This window comes from Colossoma macropomum, unplaced genomic scaffold, assembly GCF_904425465.1.
Source record: "Colossoma macropomum unplaced genomic scaffold, Colossoma_macropomum, whole genome shotgun sequence".
Lineage (NCBI taxonomy): Eukaryota > Metazoa > Chordata > Actinopteri > Characiformes > Serrasalmidae > Colossoma > Colossoma macropomum.
This window is the reverse complement of record NW_023494789.1, coordinates 23,195,716-23,219,774: the sequence shown is the minus strand read 5'-3', so window position 1 is coordinate 23,219,774 and position 24,059 is coordinate 23,195,716. Positions and strand designations below refer to the sequence as shown.

Sequence of the window (24,059 nt, the reverse complement as noted above, 5' to 3'; positions counted from 1 at the left end):
AAGTTGCAAAATGTGCCCATTTGTGACATCATAAAACCCACCACATTTAGATATACCCACCTATTTAACCTTCTGTACCTTAGCTCCATCCATTCATATTGAGGTTATCCACCTTATTCCTGCGCCCCATGATGATAAGTGACTTATGGACAGAACTTCTGGCAAAGTGTAAACAGACAATACACTGAATGTTTATGTTTATGTTAACATCTTAACATGACATAAATGTGGGAATAAATATAAAACATACATAATCTTTATTGTTGGGATGCTGAAATACTTGTTTGCTGATGTTTGTAGTTTAATCGATCTGTGAAACCTGAACCTGTGTGAGAGAAACGCTTTAGTCAGAGGATCTTATTTACAGCCTACAACGATTACTCACACTAATAAAGTAATTTTATTTAAACTGTTTGTGTTTACACTGAAACTCAGATATAGAGAACCATAAATTAGAACCTTTACACAGCAACGTCTAATGTAGAAATCTGTTTTTAAACCAGCTGATGGGGTTAGCTCAGCTCTATATGGAATTTTTATTTTGCTCTAGTTTAAATATGGACATTTTCAGCCCATAACAGGCATGTATCATTCTTTTCTTTGTGTTTCTCAGTTTTTAAGTGACACTTTATTTAAAGGCTTGAATTTGGAGTCTGTCTTTTATTATTGTGGCTTTAACCTGTTAGCTGGTTAGCTTTCTTTTGACCTGCTCAGCCTGTGAGGGCAGAATCCAGTTGTAAGAGAAAATAACATGTAAACCAGTTAAAGTGAGTGTTTGTGATGTTTAACACTGAAAGGTACAGGCAGAGACCCATAAAGCAGTGCCATTACACAGCAATGTCGAATGTAATTTTTTTTTAACCAACGCTTCAATAATGCTCCTTGTTCGCCATGATAGCTAGCTATGTTAACATCAAGCTGTTCTTCATCTGGTTGCATTTTATGGGCTCAGATTTCAATGCTAACAGCTGAGCTTTTTCACTATGAGTCATTATGAAGCTACAATCTCATGTCTGCTCTCTTTTTGCTTGTAGGTTAGCATTATGGTTTTTGCTGTAATTTCAGTTTCACTCTGAACGTTATCTCAGAAATGCCTCAGAGCAAAGAACAAAGAACAAAACAATAACTTGAAAAGTAAGCACACTTTCTTTTGCTAAAAATGGTTACAGACAAAAAATTTAAATAGTTTCTAACCATTTGCCCAGGACCTTCCTTTAATTTTAGAAAGTAGACGAAAGTATTTCCCTAAAACCGCAAAGAAAACTTACCTGTATAGCTATTTCCTTTCCAGCAAATGAGTTTTGAGCAGCAGGACGTTTGAATTACTGCTACCGAGTGCTGATTGGTTAGCATTACTGCTACTGAGTGCTGATTGGTTAACATTACTGGTACTGAGTGCTGATTGGTTAGCATTACTGCTACTGAGTGCTGATTGGTTAGCATTACTGCTACCGAGTGCTAACTGCTTAGCATTACTGCCACTGAGTGCTGACTGGTTAACATTACTGGTACTGACCGCTGATTGGTTAGCATTATTGCTACTGAGTGCTGATTGGTTAACATTACTGGTACTGACCGCTGATTGGTTAGCATTACTGCTACTGAGTGCTAACTGCTTAGCATTACTACCACTGAGTGTTGATTGGTCATGAACGTAAAAGAGGCGGCATTATAAACTCCTATAGTCCAAAAACGCTCAAATAACAGCAGTTTATATGCTTTAAGCTGTATGTGTTCAGGAAATAAATGCATTCTTCAATATTAAACATGTTATTTGAGTATTTGTGTATCATTTTGCTCAAACTCTTCATAACTAATTTATTTTGGACTCGTTCGGGAGCGCCCTCTGTCTGACAAACCAGAAGACGTTACTAAGTGGCAGTTTTTTCTGGTGTTTCAGCCCGGGCTGCTTATTAACTGAAGCACAGCCAATCAGCGCTCATTTGCATATCTTAAAGGCACAGTAACTAATTAATTCTGAGCAATAAAGAGAGGTTGGTGGTCATGTAAAAATGAATCATGACTGTTCTTTTCGTACATATCACACCAACCACGCAAATGGAGAATAAAAAAGTCAAACTAAATGTCCCGAGCAGACGGGGAAGTCCAGAAATCTGATCAAGGAAGTGCTTTTTCGTTGTCGCTGTTGATGAGACTATATTGAAAGCGAAAGCATTTCAGACCTGCCTGCCTACAGCAGCTGCTACACGCTCTCTGCTTTCCTTGAAGAGCTTGTATCTGTAAGTACTCATATTTTATATCATTTTAGTCTCTGTTGTTGCCAGACGTCTCTTTTCGCTTCTTAAATCGTGTTTGGACTTCTTGCTTTTCTCGCTGTGTGTGTTATTTTTAAACTCGGCCAGCTCGGCCATTCTAGAAGGCGCTGCCAGCACGCGCCGTATGAAACAGCACGTAACGTTACAGCAAAAACAGCCTACGAGCTGAAGTCGGCTCGTTTGCCAGCTTATTATTCGAAATTTCCGTTCCACCTTAAATAGTGCAGCAGTTACACTAGGCGCGAGACTGTAACCGCCGCGCTATTTAAGGTGGAACGGAAAATTCAAATAAGAAGTCAACTTTAGCCTCCTCTACAACTTGTAGACAACAACAGAAAATCAGGAAACTGCTGATCTTAATCACTAAAGCATTCTCAGTCTTCTGTAAAGCCAATGCAGTCTAAAGTACACTCTTCAAAAGGTCATAAAGGTTCTTTAGTAAGAAAACGGTTCTATATAGAACCATGAACACTCAAAGAAGCCTTCGCATGGATAAAGGGTTTTTGCACCGTGAAAGGGTTCTTCAGATTGATATAGAATGTGCTGTAGATGAGTCTATATAGCAAAGTTATATTTTTCTTATTTAAACTCTGAAACTGAAAAAAAAAACAACATAGAAGCCATTAAGTGTGTCTGTTGGTTCTTGATGGTTTTGTAATGTGTTTTGGCTTTTTTAATGGGTTGATATCACAATATAATGGTGGTTAAACATGGAGCCCAATGGCTGATTCTTAATGCATCTGATGGCTTTCTAATTGGATCTAAAGGTGTTTTACAGGTAACAAGTGGAATCCTTATTGGAATCCATTAAGCAAATTGACTTTAGATAGCAAAATATTATTAGGTTTTAATCCTAGTGGTTTCTAATGGCCTTTTTCAGCAGAGAAGGAACTCTTCACCAACAAAAAAACCAAAAAACAAATTTAGCCTACGCAAATGTACTTCCCTCTCCTACTCCATGTCGTCGATCACTGATCGACTCACATGTCTGAACTCGCATGCATTCTGTGCTAGTCTAAGCTGGTTTATGCTGGTCTAGTGCTCTTCTGGTGCTGGTTTAGCTGGTCACCCAGCCACGTCATGATGGTTGGCCAACATACCAGCATCCAAACACAACATATGCTGGATTTGCTGGTGACCAGCCATGCTCGTTTTTCGAACAGGGGCGTTTTCCTTCGTCAGTTTTAGCACTGGAGCTGCGACGCTAATGTTGCTAACCGGCGGTGGAAGTCTGTGTCACCCAAAATCATTTATAGTAGCTAAAACTGAAGAAGCAGACTTTAGACACCACATTGCATTGGCTGATCAACTACATTTGGAGTAAAGGGAGCCTTGGAGAATGCTAATGTATGCTGACCACATGTTTGGGAGGAGATGGGAAAGGAAACAAATATTTTAGCATGCTAATATTCTGGTATGTTTTCCAAACTTACAAGCACTGTGTTCACATTCTAGTTTGGAAATTGAAGAGGGTACAGTAGTTTTTGACTGTTCAAGTGATTAATTGTGAAATATTTGCTTCTCCATGTTCCTCAATATGTTCTTACAACATTACAGTCTTCTATGTGGGCAGTCTTGGGCTAACCTGCCTTGCGACCGGAAGGTCGCCGGTTCAATCCCCTGAGCTGACAGTGTGTGACTGAGGTCCCCTTGAGCAAGGCACCTAACCCCCAACTGCTCCCTGGGTGCTGTGGATAGGGTTCTGCCCACTGCTCCAGGCAAGTGTGCTCACTGCCCCCTAGTGTGTGTGTTCACTAGTGTGTATGTGGTGTTTCACTGCACGGATGTTCTTTTGAACTGGGCCACATCCCCTAAGCTACCCATGGCAGTGTGGCATGGGCGCTACACAGCCCCCACCGTTCTGGCCGCAGTGTGCTGCAGGGTGCCCACTCCTCAGCAACAGGTGCCTCCAGTCCTTGCTCGTGGTCGTGTCCGTGGTGGCCACCATAACCAGCATCACTTGTCCTGTATCTAAGCCCAGTATTTCCTTCTTGAGGTCGAGTGCGGCCTGGCTGCCTTGAGGAAATCCAAATTGAGTATGCACACGTCCTGTATAGGTGTGAGACAGAACTCTGTACTGCTCTGACACTGTTTGTTCAGCTACTCCAGAGTCGGTGGCTTCTCCCATAGGAAACAAACGCCACGCTGCCAATGGAGCCCAGCCTCTCTGCCTTGACTCTGCGTTAGCTTCCGTAAACAGCTTCACTCGTCCAGTCTCCAGCCCGGCATTCCCTTCCTGAGGTTGAGCAAATCCAAATCGTGAGGAAATCCAAATCGAGTGTGCACGCCTCTTGTATAGGCAAGAGCCAGAACTTGTGCACTCCGCTGAGACCCCTACCATGACTGGCAGCTGCTTACACCCTCATGTGTCGACTCGACTGCCGGTTAACAGACTTGAGTTGGACGGTTGTTGCTTCCTAATTGGCAGGTGTGCTGCTCTTAATGTACAGCTAATGAGAGCAGTGAGCTGTTTACCATCTATGCTGCATTTATCCCAAAGTCCATGGAGGCAGCCATGGTCCTGGCTGTGGAATTGATGCTGGGTATTGTTGTCTCCAGGGTCTGCCCACCCCTCACTGGGAAACGTAGCTCTGATTTCCCCTCTGGCTCAGGTTCACGGCATTGACTGGTGCATTGACCCCTTTTTCTGCACCACCAGCACACCAGTCGCTCCGTCGCCACTCGCTCAAGTGCTGTTTGGCATGACACCTCCTCCTTGAGCTCCTTCGCCATGTAGCACTGTGTTGCTTGCCTGGCGTCTTTATGCCAATAATGAGTTCTGCCATCCCTGAACATGCTGCTGCTGCCGCCATGGAGGCAGAAAGTGTTATAGTGCCAAATCTTTCTGCACAGACTTCGCAAACAGCAGGTATGCCTGCTGAATCATTGTGCTCTGCTGCCAGTACACTTATCCGCTATCCCTTTAGCCTCTGCCTCTCCAGGACCTTTCCAGGAGGGGGCAGACGTAGCGCTTAGTGCTCCCTTCCTCCTGGCTATGTCTAATATCTCATTGATTGAAAGGCTGCTCTACTTATTCCAGCTCGGCGGCCTTATTCAGCTTCTGACACCAGTGTAGCATCGGCCCAGAAGGAGACGCAAACGTTGCAGGTACAGGTGAATACTCTTATATTTTTTTAATAGGCACTTCAACAGAGGCAGGAAAATGCCCAGCCCTTACCCCTTCACATGTTTTGTTTTGAGGTAGTGCTGGGCTGGGTACTTTGCTGGGCTGCCTCTGTTGGGATGCCTGTTAAGAAGTAAAAGAGCATTTGCCCATACATGCAGTGTTGTACGCGTCTTCGTCTACACTGATGCTTCAGTATATAGCAGTGATAACTACTTCATTTCTGATAGCCTTGGCTGTTTACTTGGAGGCATATGTGTCAGATAAGTCTGGTATGTGATCAGCAATATGAGTCTGATTGGCCAGGTTACAAAGTTCACCAGTTGTGCAATAAAAAATGTTCTTATGCGCAGTCAGATGAGAAATGAAGAGCATGCTGCGAGTATATGTTATAAATGAAACCTTCAGCAGTATTTATTGCACTATGATCCATTGTTGGTTTATGAATGTGTAGATCTTTCCTCTAAATTCTCATTGATCATTATTGAGATATTTCGCTAAACTATTTTTCACAACATGTGGAACAGGCAGAGAATTTCACTCGCAATAGAAAGAAAACAATACCAAAGTATGAAAAGTAAGAAAGTAAGAAAATATACAACATAATTCCTTTTAATAGTGTTGTCTGCTTTTGTGTTTTAGTATTGCTATAGAAGCTATAGGATGTCCTCAGTTATCAGTTTGGTAGCTCAAATTGCAGGTGTAGAAGAGACTGGGGAAAAATGAAATCTGGACAGACAGACAGATGATTCCAGAAAATATTTGTCTGTCTGTTCAACATGACATTGGCACAATGTTAAAAAGATATAGTTTTGAAGAAAAAATAGAAAGAATCAGAGCTTTTAATCTAAACCAAACCACCAAATATAAACATATATAAACATTCACTGACAAACAAATTATATTTTTGAATCTGTGAAACGATAGGAGCGCTTCATATGTGTTATCAAGAACAATAATAGAGAAAACTGGACAACTTTATCAATATAAAATGATTTTTTTCTCTCATTTGCTTATATTTAAACATCACAATTCATTATAAACGTTCTGTGAATTAAACATTGTCTTGTTATACCAAAATAATAGTTAAATCTTGAAATGAATATGTTGACTGACTCACATCATCAAGTGTCTCAAAGCTTAGAGTCTAGAAAACGTTTAACCACGCTAGCTTTAACATAACCAACTCCAAAATCAACGAGCCAATCAACCCCACCCATATTAGTACAACTCTGTAATACTTTGTGTTCGCTAGCTAGCATTACTTATTAATGGCTTTCACATCATATATCAAATATAACTGGTTGCCATTAATACTGATTAAATGAATGATTTTATGGAAGACCATTCCTGATACCTAAATAAAAAAAACAGCTCCTAATTATTATTTTTCCATTATTAAGTGAATTGCTATGCCATTGTTATTAATACTAAGCAATTATTTTGAGATGCTGAGTCATTATTTTGAGATACTATCTCATTATTTTGAGATACTATCTCATTAATTTGAGAAATGTTCTTGTTATTTTTAGCAAACTTCTCTTTATTTTGAGATGCTTTTAAGGTTTACATATAAGTAAATAAATAAATTATGTGAAAGCATCTCAAAATATTTAGATAGTATCTCAAAATAATGGCATAAAAAATTCACTTAATAATGAAAAAATAATAATTGGGTGGTTTTATTTTAAAAGGCAGGAATGGGCTTTCATAATATTTTCAGTATCTCTCTTTTAAACATGTCTATCAGACTGCACTGTGGGCTGTACTTATGACCCATGGATGAACTTCATTCTTTGTGGTTCTAGATTATCTATCGTGTATTTTGACCTTTGAGTCATTGTGCATGACACACCCAAGACATTTTTCTTTCTGCCATCTTATTAAATTGTGTTGCATAGTGGTTGCTTCTGCCTGGAAAAACAACTGTTGTCTGTTGTTCATTACAAAAATTGACATAAACCTTATGGTGAATAATTGATGTAGTCAGTTGATTATTGATCCCAGCTGTCAGAGGTTTCTTGAGGACATGATAAAACTCTTCTCGCAGAAATTAATCCCTCCTCATACTGTGGAATTTACAACTGTGAGTGATGTTATTGGCCAAGATTTAAAGCAATGACTGGGCAAAAAAAAAACAGATTTACACAAATTTTTAACTTACATGAGATATAATCGATCAGAAGACACATTTGCTGTCCAAATTTTGCTTATTTAGTTTAGAACTGGAGCTATGAGGCTGACGGCTGCGCATTGAGGTTTTGCTTGTGTTAATAGCTCACAGTAAGTCATACTGGATGCGTGTTGTGGGATGTATTTACAGGAAAATATTTTGGGTGACTATTCAGTGGCTTCCAGTGTTTAAGCCTTGTAGCTCCAGTGCCAAAACTAAAGAAGCAAAATTAGGACACCAAACATGTTTTGGCTGATGGACTGCATATACATATACAGTGGTTGTTCCGTCCTTTGTCGATCTGTCTATCCACTGGTTCTGTTGAAAAGTGGACTATTCCTACATGCTGTTCTTTATGGATCTGTCTCTCTTGTATAAGGCCATGAGAAAAACGTGTCATCTGGTAAAAAAAAAAAATTGATTCTGAAATTCAATGCAGGACAACGACTTAACTGTACTTTTGTCCTGTTTTCCTCTGTGTACCTTCTGTATTTCTTTCTTCCTCTGGGTATTTGGATATTTACAGCTGTTGGCGTGGGTTACTTCCTTCACAGACTCCCCTCCCCCGTCCCCGTCCCTGCCCCCGGCCCCCGGCCCCCGAGAAGAAACGCACAAGAGAAATGAACCGAATGTTCTTAACTCTCTTATTGCTAACACAGCTAACACTCCTGCCATTTCAACTGACTTTGTGAGACCTCGCTGCATACCCTACACAAGCTGGCTTTGTTCAGTGTGGTGTGCGGGCTTGGTTGGGCATCCGCCCGCTTCGATCACATATCTCGTCCTCCTGTGTGCGCAAGTTGTTGTGATGTTCCTGCCAGGACCCTGATGAAAGACCTGGTGCAATCGTCTAGCCTTTGAAATCTGCATCACTGTATTAGAGCGGCCCATTCAACCCCCCACCCCCCGACACATAGCAGCCTCCAGACCCATCAAAACTCCACAAAACCAGCTACAAAAACAAACACTTGAGTACTGGAAAACAAACGTCTTGTGTATATTTAAGCTAAACAAAACTGTAAGGAATCATGGGATCACATAATGAGCGTCAAGAAAGCCAGAACTATTTTCTTGGGGGAAAAAATGCAGTTAGGTTTAGTGCAGAAGTATGTGAGTAAGAATACTAAATAGGATGTCAAAATTAGTACACCACCATTAGAAGTCCATTTATTAGTGTAGAAGGTATAGTATAGTAGTATATGCTTTTGAACGCAGCCCTTGTGTTTATTTTTAATAAGGCTTGGCCATGAATGAATATGTTGACGCCACATGACCATGAGAAACTGAATTCATGGCCTTAGCATATTGATTTGTGGCCAAACCTTATTAAAACATAATCTCCATGTCATTTTAGGGCAGGGGTCAGCAAGCCCAATGTTAAGAAGAGCCATTATGTCCTTGCAGCAAAAATCACCTTCTTACCTTCTTGGCTCTAAATATGTCTCAGTATGTGCTGATGTCCTAGTGTAGGATTTCAGCTTGAGCTCAGCTATAGCAGCTTTTCTCACATCTCTGGCAGGAAACATTTCTGAAAATGTAGAATAGTTACTTGTAAAATGTCTCTCAATGTTTGATTTTTTTATGAGGTTGAAGTCAGCTTTTCATTCACCAGCTTCTTGTTCGAATTTTCCCATTCCACCTTAAATGGTGCAGCAGGCGGAGCAGGAAAATTCGAATGCGACGTTTTAGTGTTTGATAGTTGACCGTATTAGGCTGCAGTTTGAATAGCTGGTGCTATAACATTATTAATTTCAGCTTCTCATTCATGTAATTTTGTGACGTTGATTAAATATGCAGGAGCTATGAGGCCGGCGGCTGCACGACAAAGGTTTGCTCATGTAAATAGCTTGCGGTAAGTCATACTGGATGCGGTTTGAGAGAACTGTTGGGGTTGTATTTACAGGAAAATATTTTGGATGACTATTGACTTCTAGTGTTTGAGCCTCTGAGCTCCAGTCGAAATAAAAGAAGCAAAATTGGGAGACCAAACATGTTTTGGCTGATTGACTACGTATACAGTGGTGGTTCTGTCCTTTGCCGATCTGTCTGTCCACTGGTTCTGTTGAACAGTGTGGATAATTCCCACATGCTGCCATTTCTCTTGTATAAGGCCATGAGAAAAACGTGTCATTTGGTGAAAATTAATTCTGAAATTTAATGCTGGACAATGACTTAACTGTGTTTTTTTTTGTCTTTTTCTCTGTGTCTCTTTTGTATTCCTTTTTCTCTGGGTATTTGAATATTTGCAGCTGTTTGTGTGGGTTATTTCCCTTTTCACAGAACCCCCCACCCCCCCCAAAAAAAAGAAAAGAAGCATACCGTAAAAGGGAAGAAATGCATACTGGAACAGAACTGAATGTTCTTAACTCCCTCATTGCCCTTGACATGACATTTAAGCGAGAAATGACTTAAAGATGAAACAGTCCGTCAGGGTGACTTTATAATAGAGTTCTAGTACTAAGCCGTGTTTGGAGCTGGTGCAACATGTCGTGCCTCACAACACTGTGAAATTGGCACACAGCACTTTGAGTTTGAGTGAAACAAGTTCCCCTATTGCCATTCGGATGATTATTAACCTCAGAAATACTGGTGTTACTTAAGCTCACTGTTGAATGGTGACATTCTTGGCAAGATTGAAATGTGAGGATGTGTCCAGAATTGTTGAACACCAAACACACAACAACACGGTAGTCCAAGCTGAATAAAGGTTATTGTTCCCTCACAGCTATCGGATGTCAGCTAACGTATACAGAGTGATAAAACAATGGATAGGTGAAAATAACCATAAACAGAAAGCAAGATTAGACATGTTAGGTGGAGATGTGTTCTACCAACCGCCGACTCCAGTGAATGAACATTATTGTGTATCATGAAAATGTCTTGAAGTATTGTGATATTGTATTTTTAGTGTTGTACTATGTGCAGAAATAATACAATGTTAAAGAACACATGTGGGGTAATAATACAGTGTAATGCTGAAATATATACAGTGTGAGGAGGGTGGCGCGCGCTGGGATGCTTCGGAAGAGGTTAGACAGAGGAACAGGGCAGGAGCTGGGTGGGAGGCATCTGGGATGGTGTTTTCTTGCCGGCAAAATGAAAACTGTTCCACTGAAAGTGGCTGGGAACAGCACCAATTTTAAAGTGCATACTGCCTTCAGTGTAACTTTAGTGTAAGAGTACGCTGCAACTTTTGTTCTTGGACTCGGCCATCGGCGTTACTATTATTGTTTTAACGAAAGCAGACAAACCTGGCAGCAAGTACTTCCAGTGGGGAAAAAAATGGAAAATGTGAAAAGGGCCTGTTTGAACTTGACTTCTAAAAATAACTCCAGCAGTGTCTATAACAGGAGTGCCCAATCCTGTTCCTGGAGATCTACCACCCTGCAGAGCTGAGCTCCAACCATAATCCTAATCCAGGAAATGAAGGCCTTCAGAAGCATCTGAATAATAGAGCCAGGTGTGTTGGATCTGAACTCTCCAGGGTGGTAGATCTGAAGGACCAGGACCAGGACTGGGCACCCCTGGTCTAGAATATTACCTTGAGGGGTTTTAATTGTAGTGTCTGAGTTACATGTGGAGATCATGTTGGCCTAATGCCCAGTTCTCAACTTCTCCTTTAGGGAAACATGGCTTCAGCTGTTCTCCTGTTCCTCACTGTGATGCTTTCATCTGTACATTTTGGAGCATTTGCTGGTAAGTAAGTTGACTGGAAAAAAGTAACAGCACCCAGAATATTGTCATTTTATTCAACAGTCAGTTCGGATGCTCACTTAACTCCAAGCTGCTGGAACTACTTTTTTGGCAGAAGAAACTGCAAATATTAAACACACAAATTTGAAACAATGTTCCAGGCTCCTTTGCGTTTTTTTTTTTATTACTGTGCATAAAAGCAGCATAACATCTGTGATGATCACACAGTCCCTCGTAGGTTCTGTTGCTTAAGTGAATATGTGAAAGGTCTAGGTTGATGGGACATCATTCTTTGTTGTGACACTAAGCACTATTCAGTTCATGACAGGTTCATTGTTCTTGGAATTTTACTCTTGGTGCAGTTCTGTTTAACATGTTTTCTTCTCATTCGGCAGCACTGATCAGTCTGGAATGCCAGCCTGCAGTTGGAGTCGTTGGGCAGATCACAAAGATCTCCTGCTCTTTCAAGATGAATTTTGGCGCAGATCAGAAAATTATTATTTCTGCAGGGGCTGTAACTAAGAGAGGAGAGACAGAACCACTGTTCTGGTTTAAGAATAATACAGTAGACGGAGATGATCGATTTAAACTTCTTTCTAAAAATGATCCATCTTTACTGCTCAGTAGCACTGCTGTCTCTGATGAAGGTCTGTATGATTACACTATTGTAACCAATCGTGGCATAATAGAAGATGGAACATTCAGGATCAGCGTTACAGGTGAGAGTTGGCCTTGTTGGCCTTTTATTTCATCTCTTGTTTATTTGGGACACGTCAGTAAGGGTCGAGGGCTGTTCAGCATTCATGCTCAGAGTCACTTGCTGTTTTTTTATTTGACTCGACAACTGAATCCTTTTGTGATTTACAAAGTCAGAATATCTGCATTCTTTTTAATGTTGAAGTCCTGCCAGTCTGAGTCACGCCTTTGTGTCTGTGAGGTCTGTCACTACACAGTGTTTTTACAGTACAGTGTTTGTTAATAGTGATGTTGCCGTTTGATATCGCAGATGGCTGTGATATGCAAATGAGCCCTTTAAAAAATACAAAAGCTTTCATTGTTTGCCACGAACCAGAGATTTGACTCAGACTTGGCCTTAACTGACTCATGACTCGGTCTTACCTTTAACTCATCTGTGTCTCTGTCTCGCTCTTACTGACTCACAGCTTGACTTGGACTCACCCTTAACTGACTCTCTACTCAGCTTGGACTCACTTTTAACTGTCTCTTGACTCAGACTCACCCTTAACTGACTCTCTACTCAGCTTGGACTCACTTTTAACTGTCTCTTGACTCAGACTCACCCTTAGCTGACTTTCAACTCGACTCAGACTCTCCTATCACTGACTCTTGACTTGGACTCGCCCTTAACTGATTCTCAACTCAACTGAATCACCTTTTACTGACTCTCGAATCAGACTTTCCCTGTAACTGACTTGCGACTCTGACTTGCCCTTATCTGACTTTTGACTCGACTCTGACTCACCTTAACTGACCTTCGACTTGACTCGGACTCGCACCTCAGAGGCTTGATACTTGACTCAGACTTGCTCCTCAGAGACTCAAGACTCGACTTGGACTTGGACTCGCCCTTAAGTGACTCTCGACTTGACTCAGACTCGCACCTCAGAGACTCAAGACTCGACTTGGACTCACCCTTGTCTGACTCTCGACTGGACTCAGACTTGCTCCTCAGAGACTCAAGACTCGACTTGGACTCACCCTTATCTGACTCTCGACTCAACTCGGACAAAACTCGCACCTCAGTGACTCAAGGCTTGACTTGGACTTGCCCTTATCTGACTCTCGACTCCACTTGCACCTCAGAGTCTCAGAATTCGACTCGGACACGCACCACAGAGACTCGACACTCAACTCAGACTTGCGTGAAGCAGCTTGTAAACATCTTTGCTAACAGTCATTGTGTCAGATATTTCAGATGAGTTTCTGTGGGTGTTTTGATGAATCAATGATGCAATCAAGGTTAATAATTTTGGCCAAAATAATACAGGCCAGTCTTTAACCGTTTTACATTAAACTGTTTTTAATGTATCGTCAGGCAGATCTTAATATATAGTAATATAATCTAAATATAATATCTCTCTGTTTAGCTAAATACAGTAAACCCACCATGAGCTCATGGCGAAAAGAGATCGAAGATGGTGGCCCTGCTGACCTTTACTGCAACGCTAGTGGCGGCTATCCAGCAGGAGCCATTCACTGGTTTGACAGCACCAACACCAACTGGACGACGAGCGCCACACTGAAGATCACAGAGAGAGAGGACAAACTGGTACATCTGTCCAGCAAACTGACCTACACCAGCATTGACTCGAGCTGGGCGCCTTTCAGGTGTGTCGTTCTCAACAGCAAATTCGTCCAAGAAGGAGAGGAAACGTTTCAACCCAATATAAAAGGTAATTACTCTTCCTGAACATTATGTATCCAGTAAGTGTGTCAAAAAATATAACATCATGATGTTTGAAGACATTTTCACGAAACACGACATGCATCACTGTGATTGGTATTTTTGTGGTACAATCACTTTTTTCAATTAAACATCTGCAAAACTAAACTAAGAACAAACAGCAGTAAAATTCTGATAAATGAACAAAAAATAAATAAACAATTTCTTCTTTTATGGTTCCATGGAACCATATCGCCACTTCCTGTAGTGTATTACAGTCTGTCAGAATGACCGTGTGGATCATATGAACATTATAGAGCGCTTTTTAGATGAAACAATAGAAGCCGTATCGCCCCCTACACTTTCTGTAATGTATTACAGTCTGTCAGAATGACTGTGTGGATCATATGAACATTATAGAGCGCTTTTTAAAATTCTTTCCAGTCATTACAGCCCATGTATGAGAGTGAATCACTGATCAGATTTTGTTCACCATAAATGAAGGAAGAATCTGCTCTTAGATCAGAACTCTTAAGACTTCGGTTCTTTCGCAACACCACCTTTTTATCAGATACCAAAGTTCTTGTCAGAGTAGATCTTTTGTTGTCTTTGCTGCTCTGTTACTAAAAGTGTATGTGTAATTATGCAACCTGGTGATGGGGCAGGGAGCTCAGTTTACAGTCTGATAAGAGAACAGGAAAATCAAACCCTTGGTTGTTTTGTAATTTACAGCTTTATGCAGAGCCTAAGTCCTTTAGCATTTTAAACCAGCATTTATTAGTTTGCTTTTTCAACACAGACTTTTCTCAAGAGTGTAGGCTTTCCCACCTATTTTAATTAAATGTCTGTGTTTATTTCCTCTGCTACACGTACTGTGGACAGAATAACTAGTGAAAACTACAGCCATGACGTTGAATCTGTTTCAACCCCTTTTCTTGCTGTAGGGCAAATAAAAATGAGCTGCTCTGTGATGTTGCATCAATATGAATTATTGCAAAGTATTGCAGCTTGGAGAAATGTTCACACATACGCATTATCTAAGCCATTTATACTTGGAGAAATGTAGCATTTCTGAAATGTAATGTATTAATACAATAAATGGTTAAATAATTAATGCCAAGATTTATTCATTATTATTTTTTGTATTAATTTTAGTTTTTTCTTTCCAGGTGGCAAATCAGACACATTTTCAGGCAATGACAGTGAGTTCAAAATGGAGACGAAATATGTCGCTCCGATTGTTGTCATCGGGTCTCTCATAGTCGGACTCCTGCTGGTGCTCCTGTTACGCGGAAGATGCAGCCACCGTAAGTATCTGCGTTATTCAGCACAGAGAGATTCGGTCGTGCCTGTATTTGGAGTGGTCAATAGCAAAAATATACTCAAAGCTGTTGTGGTATTTAGTTTTTGAAGAAGTGGGAACGGTGCACCAAAACACACCAAAACAGCAGGGCTACATTTTAAAAAAGGCTCCAAACTTTTGTAACTGAACAGGAGAAGAAAAAAAAATGGTAAAACTAAATCAAATACAATAAAATGTTGTCACAATGGGCGGCTGCTACTTGTTACTATATAGTCGATGCAGTTACTATACACAGATTGTTCTTGGAGTGATTGTTAACAGACTCCCTATAACTGGTCTATACTATTTACTTTATGATCCATGCAGGTGTACAGTGTTGTAGAAGCGTTGATCTTACCATCATACACTCACCAAAGAGTATCGTTACAGTATTTATCAAGATAACGATAACATATTGTATCATATCGTAAACTCCAAGCCTATAATCACAGAAGCTTTCCGTGACTGGGTTGTTTCAGTCTTGTGTAAGTTTATACTTCATTTTGTGAGTCTTTACAAAGTCATTAGTTAACACAGGTTAGTTTCGGACTGTCATTTTATTAAATTTGGTTTTAAATCTTTGTCTAAAAAAACAAGTAACAACTAACTACTGTGTACGTCACTGTAACTCAACGAACTGATCTGTAAACTCCCTGCTGAGGCGTTGCAACAGCAGCGTGCGCTGACTTGTTTTTAATAGAAAAAATATTTAGTAGGGCTGCTCGATTATGGCAAAAAACATAATCACAATTATTTTGTTCAATATTGAGATCACGACTAATTAACACGGTTACTCACTGACTTTGGAAACATCATTCATTTACTGAAGTTTAAAAAATAGTCTTTTTAACTGGATTTCCTTGAATTTTAAATATAATTCAACAGAAAAACTAATTAAAAATTTAAAGAAGTAAAATCCATAATACATAAATATTTATTTAAATAAATAATATACAAATAATAAGAAAAATTAATAAGTTCAGTCATGTTCTACTGCGCTTCCACAACCTACTTATAACTACCAAACATACATAAAAATAATAAATAAAAATAAATTAGACCAAAATAAATCAGATGAGTTTGGGCTTTTAGGGAGGGGGCGAAAGAACACTGCTGTAAAGGAAAGGGAGGCGCTGGATTTATAAAACATAAAAAATGAGAGGCACAATATTCATTTAATCACAATTATCTTGTTTTCGTAATTGCTATCCAGTACAGAAGAAAACAATGTTGAACCTAATAAAACTATGTCTGTTATTTCTTTCATTATTTAATTCCTCATGCAGCTTTTTTAAAGGGCTAAGCTGTGGGTCTGAATGCTCCGAGTTAAAACCACTGACTAGAGCTGTGTGGGCAAAATCTCCACATATATCATTTAGTGTTTTTTTAGCTTAATTACTGAAAAAAATGCTTTCTGTGTGGTTTCTGTTGGTTTCCCAACACTTACGCCTGCTGAGGTGCAGCTCAGTGTTAAAACTAGCTTGTGTGGTGCAACTCGTTTTGGTTTAGTAATGTACTGCTGGCACAACCGGCCCCTGAAAGGGACATTGTTTGTTTGAGGCACTGAGAGCCACTGCAAAGCTCCAAAACCAAAAGTGATTCTCACTCTAAGCTGGATTCTTGTGGCTGAGCCAGCACATAAATCTGCATTAATCTGTCTGGCTAGAGAGTTTTTCCTCCAGAAGCTCCTGCCACTGTCATCATGAAGCCACCAACAACGTGCAGTTATGAATCTGAAGAGGGTGTTTGTTTGAACTAGGGTTAGGGTTAGGGAACTTCTGGAAATGATTCATATTAAAATACAGTGCTAATGTCAGGCCGCGCTTTCACCGAGTTTTGAGACTTTGTGAGTGAAAAACTATGAGGCCACGTAACTCAGTACACATTTACAATGATTTAAATGATCCGTTCCACATTTGTTTTTAATCTCCAAAAAAGAGAGAGTAATTTTCATTGTTGACAGGCCGACAGTTGGCCCACATGTGTGGGAAAGCACAGATTAGGAGCCAGAGTGTTCAGCGAACTAATGCAGCTCAGCCTTTCTGTTTACAAAGTTATCAAGTAACCTCCACACAGAGGCTGCAAAATATGGACATCATACCTCACTGAGATTATATTGCTACATCATTTACAAATAAGGTGTATTGACTGAAAAATGATGTGTGTGAACACTGGAGCACTATTGAAAGTGCCTCAAAGGGTTTTTTTAGATCAATACCTTAGAAGATAGCTGTGTTTTCTCATCAGGGTTATTATAGTGAACTAAAACAATCACTAAAACGAAAACTAGCAGTGAAAGAATGTGTTTGTTAACTTTAATAAAAATAAAAACAGCAATTTCAAAAACATGAACTAAACCTACCATAATGTCCACTGCAAAACTGAAATGAAATTTCTGAAAAAAAACTGTAGTGTTAGTTTTTTCAGTGTGAAAGAGTGTTTAGAAGAGGAACTCTTCTGTGTTCGAGGAAACAGGAAGCTGAGCTGAGCTCGGTCGACTGCTGTGCTCACCATGTTCATCATAATGCTTAAAATACTAAAACTAAAACTAAACTAAGTGAAAAGTAAAACTATTACTTTTAAGAACATAAAAGCAAAACTTAAGACTAACTGAAACTAAACTAAAGTAAAAAAAAAAAACACAAAATGAAAAATCTAATAAAAACATGCTCTACAGTTCTGTGCTAAAGTTGTCAGACAAACGTTTGAACCTGTTTAGAATAAATAAGAAATAAACTTTAGAATAAATACAAATAAACACAGGTTCCTCTGCTCCTCACTGCAGCTCCAGCCTTTTCAAGGGTTTGTTCAATTTCGCCAGCAGCAAACCTGATTTAACTTAACAAAGGATTGATTAAACTGATTTCCTGAATGAAGAATTGATTAAACTAATGTAACTTAATGAAGGATTGATGAAACCGATTTTCTTAATGAAGCATCGAAATAAATTGATATAACTTAATAAAGGATTGATTAAACTGATTTAATGTAATCAAGGACTGATCCACCCGATTTCCTTAAAGGAGGATTGATTAAACTGATTTAGCTTAATGAAGGATTGATCCAATTGATTCCCCAATGGACGATTGATTAAACTAATATAACTTAATAAAGGATTGATTAAACCGATTTCCTTAATGAAGCGTTGATTAAACTGATTTAACTAAATGAGGGATTAATTAAACTAACTTAATGAAGGATTAATTAAACTGATGTAGCTTAATGAAGGATTGATTAAACTGATTTAGCTTAATAAAGGATTGATTAAACTGATTTAGTTTAATGAAGAATTGATTAAACTGATTTAGCTTAATTAAGGATGATTAAACTGATTTAGCTTAATGAAGGATGGATTGACTGATTTAGCTTAACAACGGATTGATTAAACTAATTTAACTTAATGAGGAATTAATCAAACTGACTTAATGAAGGATTGATTAAACTGATTTAACTTAATGAGGGTTTGATCCACCTGACTTTCTATAATGGAGGTTTGATTGCGCTCTTGAAAATAAAGGTTTCTAAATGGTTCTTGGCTCAAATGTAAAGTTTCAGAATTTTTTTTTTAAATTAGTATAGAACCTTTACATCATGTGGAACTTCTTTAAAATTTTAAAAGGCTCTTGTTTGAAAATGTGTTAAGCTAACACAGGGGCAGACATGAAAGCACTGTTTATTGTATTAGTATTTTTCTATATTTATATTTCTAATGTTATTGTTTTCCCTTAACATAATAAAAAAAAAAAACACCTTCGGCCTCCAAAAATAGCTGTATAATTTGCACAGTACTGTAGCTATAGACTGTGAAGAAGCAGGTTTCTAGCTGTAGTTAAGGCTATACATGTATACTGTAATGATGTGTAGATGTATTCATAGTCTAACAGTTTGATTGTGATTAATATTATTTTTATTTTTATTAATGACAGCAGCCCGAAGACCTTCTACTGTACCTATTCTGAGTATGTTCATTAAATATATGTTGTATTTCAGTATCTGTAACTTTGGTGCTGGGCCCCGTGGTTTCCTGGTTTCTAACATTCTTCTGATTTTCTGCTCTGATAAAATTAATATCTTCATGTAAAACAACATCTCTCCACTAAAATAACTCGTCATTGTTGAGCTATCATTTTGTTTATAATTTTCTCCCAAAAGCAAAATATCTTGAAGAATGGAAGAGAATTAAAGTGCTATTATGTAGTCGGGTTTATGCAGTTCCACTGGGTTAAAGGGGTGTTTGTTTTCGTGTGTGTGGGATGAGAGAGGAGTGCCAAAAGAAACAGCGTACTATCTCACAGCGCACTTTTCCTGTCCTTTATTTACTCTCGTCTTATCCTCTGACTGATGCCTTGTCCACTTTTCCTCCGGACATTATTGTCTCTTGGGTGGAACTGAAAGTCAAAGGATTTCTGTTTCCTTTGAAATGTTTAAATAATCTGATCACATATTCTAAGTTATTTTGTCCATATAGTGAATATATATATATATATATATATATATATATATATATATATATATATATATATATATATATATATATATATAAATATTGACCTTTGTTTTGTTTTATTTTAGGTGATTTTCGTGACGTGGAGTCGGGTGCTGCCGAGGATGTGACGAGAGGTATTTTTCATGTTGCCAGTTGTTCAAAGAGCTGCTCTAACAGGCTTTTGCCTGAACAGGTTCTAACAAGCACCATCTGATAACACTCCCGTAACACGCGATTTTATGTTATTCTACTAACAAAATAGGGTATTGTTTTGAGGTCAGGGTTGGGTTAGTGTTTACTCACTTTAACCCAACCCTGACCTTACATCGCTCTCCTGCTAAGCCGTGGCTATCTATCTGTAGTGACTGATGATTTCAGCAACACACTACTTCACAAGTCACTCCACAATTATTATTGTCAGACTGTAAAAACTACACACGCTGCAGATTCATACTGGATTAAAATCACTCCACAATTATTACCATCAGACTGTAAAACTACACGCTGCAGATTCATACTGGATTAAAGTCACTCCACAATTATTACTGTCAGCCTGTAAAACTACACACTGCAGATTCATACTGGATTAAAGTCACTCCACAATTATTACTGTCAGCCTGTAAAACTGCACACTGCAGATTCATACTGGATTAAAGTCACTCCACAATTATTACCATCAGACTGTAAAACTACACGCTGCAGATTCATACTGGATTAAAGTCACTCCACATTTATTATGGTCACACTGTAAAAACTACACAATGCAGATTCGTACTGGATTAAAATCACTCCACAGTTATTACTGTCCATCATATCTAACAGTCTGATTGTTGTTTTATTTTTTAGCCCTGACCGTGGAGGAGAAGCCGACCAAAGAAGTTACCGAGATGAAAACATGAATTTTCAAACGCGATTTGCAGTCGGCTACATTTGCAAGAAAATTAGCGCACTAATGAGACACTGCTGTTTTCATTCTGTATTCCTAGGACTGAGCTTCTTCTTCTTTAAAAAAAAAAAAAATCACTTCCTCACTCATTCCTCACCAAATGTCTTTCTCTGACATTTGTGGATTGGAGTGTGATGTGTGAGACTGTGGCCCGCTGCAGTTTGTCCTGATGTTGGTAGAAAAGCTGTTTCAATCAAAGCAAATGTAAAACTCCACTGGAGCCACAATATGGAAAATTCCTGTCAGTAACATCGTCCAGCCTGTGAGAATGATAGTGAAACAAATAGTGTGGAGTGATGTTTTGGTGTCCCTTACAGAAAAACCACGTCATTTTCATATTTAACCACCACACATGCAAAAACGTGATCATATGTTAAAACATGACAAAACATTAACACTGAAACTGTGCAAAAAAAAAAAGGATTGCATGTGAAAATTATGTAGTAACGTAAGTTTTGACAAGCGTGTGATTAGGGTTTTTTCACTTTTTTCATGTGATTATGTTTTTCTGTGTGTGACAACACGTGATCACGGTTTTGTGGTTTTTACAGCTCACGTGAAATATGTGACTTTTTTGTAAGGGCGTTTCAACTTAAAGTGTGTTTTAAACTGGCTTAAAATTGTGATTTCATTTAACTTAAATATAAAATAATAATCAGAACTATTAGAGGTTCAGTTCGCTCAAAACTTAAGGCAGACGGCTGAGTTTAATAAGTTTAGTAAAATCAAAACAGCACTTATATAGTGAGAGAGTTGAGGAAGATATTAGCTGGTGAGAAAATCTAAAATCTTTCCTTAAACAAAAAAAAGCATCTAAAGCTTTCTGTGATTTTGTCATTATGATTTTATCTTGTAACTTCTGCTATCGCACATCAATAACAAACATAGCAGATCTTCTGGTTACTTTTATCAATATTTTCACTTTGTGACTGTTACTTTAAGGGTAGTTTTTCCCGGACAGGGATTAAGTCTATGGACCACGGTTTTCCTTCTGGTGGAGAATCTTCATTCAAAATGCTGTGTAAAACCATGACTAGACTAGGCTTAAACCCTGTCCATTAAAAACTAAGTGCATCTGGCACTGAAAAATTCCAAAATCTCACTGTAAATTTGAAAATTAAGTTATTCAGTTAAATTCAATTATTGTGTGCTCTTCTCTGTTGATTGACTTCACTATGTTCTACACTATGTTTTATAATGCTAGTGTGCATTTAGTAGGTTGGGTGTGCTTGGTTTGAAAACTAGAGTATTTTTGGTCGGGCTTGTATGATACATAGGAATCGTGCTACATATTTAGCTGACGCAGCTGCGGCTAATTCTTTATCAGGTACTATACGTTGGGAGCCCTTTTAGATATTAGCGCAAGAATAGTAGAACCTCTATGGCTGCACTGCTTCAGTGCACTTTGCTAAATCTTCCCCAATAAAAATGTACCCAGTTTTCCCTCTTTACCCCAAATGTAATGTAATCGAGGTGATTAAATATAGACCAGCCAAGACATGTTTTGTGTCTGAAGTTTGCTTCTTTAGTTTTAGCACTGGTGCTATGAGGCAGCTAATGGAAACTTCTGCATGCATAATTAGCATTGTGCTAACCATCACACGCCTCAAAACGTGTGGAGCTGTTCAGTATCTCTAATAGGCTTGATTATAGGGTTTCTGAGACTGTATAAATCCATGTTATCTATAAACGTGGACTAAACTGAGGCGGCTGCTACTGGTTTTATCAATCAGGCATGCTAATGCACAATGCTAATTAGTGTGTTAGTGATTAGCTACATTAGCCTCATAGCTTCAGTGCCAGAGGAATGTCTTCCAAAAGTACATTTTTTTTTTGCCAAAGTATTGATCCAAAACCAGCTGCCCTGTGGAAAAAATACTTTGCTTTCTATTGGGAATTTGTTTAATGGTTAGCATTAGAGGCCTCTACTTTCCTGTGGAACACCTTTGGATCCTATTAGGAAACATCTGGAATCAGAACAGCTGTAAAACTCTCAGAATCCTCCACACTGTTATTTCAACCCCTCAGGAGAACACAGAACATCATTAATGACTATCAGACTCCACCAAGAACTAGCAGAACCTTTTAATGGTTTCTGTAATTTTTTCTTATCACAGGAAGACAATAACGGTAAAGCCGCAGCTTTTAGCACTGTAGGTGCCAAAATGTACCCTATTATAAGATTATTATTATTATTATTGTGTTAAAGCAACAAAATCTGTTGAGGGTAATATTTCCAACAGTTTTATGAGGAAGGAACATAAAATTACCAAGCAGTCTTGGGGAACATGCATAGCACTTTTACTGACCAGTACTGTCTGGAACGTTTTGGTACATTGGAAGCCAGTATGTAGAGTAGAGAGGGCGAGAGACGCTGTGTGGCATTTTTACTGAATGATCATATTGTAAATATTATGAACTGTAATATATCTACTCTTTGTGTAAACTGTTCCTATGATTGTGTAAAAACACAGAAAATAAATCAGTTTTGGGAAACTGAGGTTATTGTTCTGGCCTTTGTTCTCATTTACTTTCGTTTCTGCTGCCTGATCAGCCCCAATGCAGGAAGCAGGGCAGACTACAGGTGGGAAAATACAGAGATATCCAGCTCCATTGTGTTTGTATTAGATCACAACCATAAGTAAATATATAACCACCTCTGAGAATGTGGGCAAAAGGTCACACCAGTCATAATGAAACCAAAAGCCTCAAGCAGACGTGATCTTAAGGTGTTTTTCCACCTGGCTTTGGCACAAACCTGTTGAACCAATAAACCAGACGAAAGACGACACGGCAGTTCAGTGCTTTTTTTGTCAATAAACTTTTGTTTGCAAGTGAAACCATTAAATCTACACTCTGAAAAATGATGGTTCTTCTAGGGTTCTTTAGTAAAGGAAATGGTTCTATATAGAACCACGAACACTCAAAGAACCATCTGCATGTTTACACGATTCTTTGCATCATGAAGTGTTCTTCAGGCTCATACATAAAACATTGTTGAAAAGGGTTCTAAATAGCACCCAAAAGGGTTCTTCTATTGTGGCAAGCTTGATATGGTAACAATAGCAGAACCTTTTTGGGCATATTTAGAGCCCTTTTCAAAAAGGTTCTATATAGAACCATCTACAGCACATTCTCCATCAATCTGAAGAAACTTTTCATGATGCAAAGAGCCCTTTAATCATACAAAGTGTTCTTTAATTGTTCATAGTTCTATGTAGAACCATGTCCTTTACTAAAGAAAACTTGAAGAACCATCTTTTGTGTATATACCATGAACACTCAAAGAACACTTTGCATGATTACAGGGTTCTCTGCATCATAAAAGCGTTCTTCAGATTGATGGAAAATGTGCTGTAGATGGTTCTATATAGAACCTTTTTGAAAAGGATTCTAAATAGCACCCAAAAGGGTTTGTCTATTGTGGCAAGCTTGACATCGTAACAAAAACAGAACCCTGTTTGGTGCTACATAGAACCTATTTCAAAAAGGTTCCATATAGAACCAACTACAGCACATCTCCGTCAGTCTGAAGAACATTTTCATGACGAAAGAGCGCTTTAATCATACAATGGGTTCTTTGAGTGTTCATGGTTCTACATAGAACCATTTCCT

General features: G+C 38.7%; 1 protein-coding gene across 3 annotated transcripts; it reads left to right on the top strand.

Annotated features, from left to right (window-relative positions):
* Positions 1-1,976: 1,976 nt before the first annotated feature.
* Positions 1,977-22,945, top strand: zgc:174863 (uncharacterized protein LOC100136852 homolog). 3 transcript variants are annotated; one of them, XM_036570591.1, is made up of 8 exons: positions 1,977-2,240; positions 11,197-11,269; positions 11,662-11,985; positions 13,375-13,680; positions 14,840-14,977; positions 18,939-18,971; positions 19,585-19,632; positions 20,345-22,945. In XM_036570591.1, the coding sequence occupies exons 2-8, from the start codon at positions 11,203-11,205 to the stop codon at positions 20,395-20,397; spliced, it is 969 nt and encodes a 322-aa protein (XP_036426484.1). In that variant the 5' UTR covers positions 1,977-2,240; positions 11,197-11,202; the 3' UTR covers positions 20,398-22,945. The 3 variants fall into 3 exon arrangements, with proteins under 3 accessions (XP_036426484.1, XP_036426483.1, XP_036426485.1); XM_036570590.1 differs by having other exon boundaries at positions 11,659-11,985; XM_036570592.1 differs by lacking the exon at positions 18,939-18,971 and having other exon boundaries at positions 11,659-11,985.
* Positions 22,946-24,059: the final 1,114 nt, after the last annotated feature.

What these genes read in the sequence shown, in the direction of transcription:
- zgc:174863 (XM_036570590.1), top strand. Translation starts at nt 11,203, where the DNA reads ATGGCTTCAGCTGTTCTCCTGTTCCTCACTGTGATGCTTTCATCTGTA. An exon ending in ACATTTTGGAGCATTTGCTG is followed by an intron (nt 11,270 to 11,658) that starts GTAAGTAAGTTG and finishes CTTCTCATTCGG; the next exon opens with CAGCACTGATCAGTCTGGAA. An exon ending in ACGCGGAAGATGCAGCCACC is followed by an intron (nt 14,978 to 18,938) that starts GTAAGTATCTGC and finishes TATTAATGACAG; the next exon opens with CAGCCCGAAGACCTTCTACT.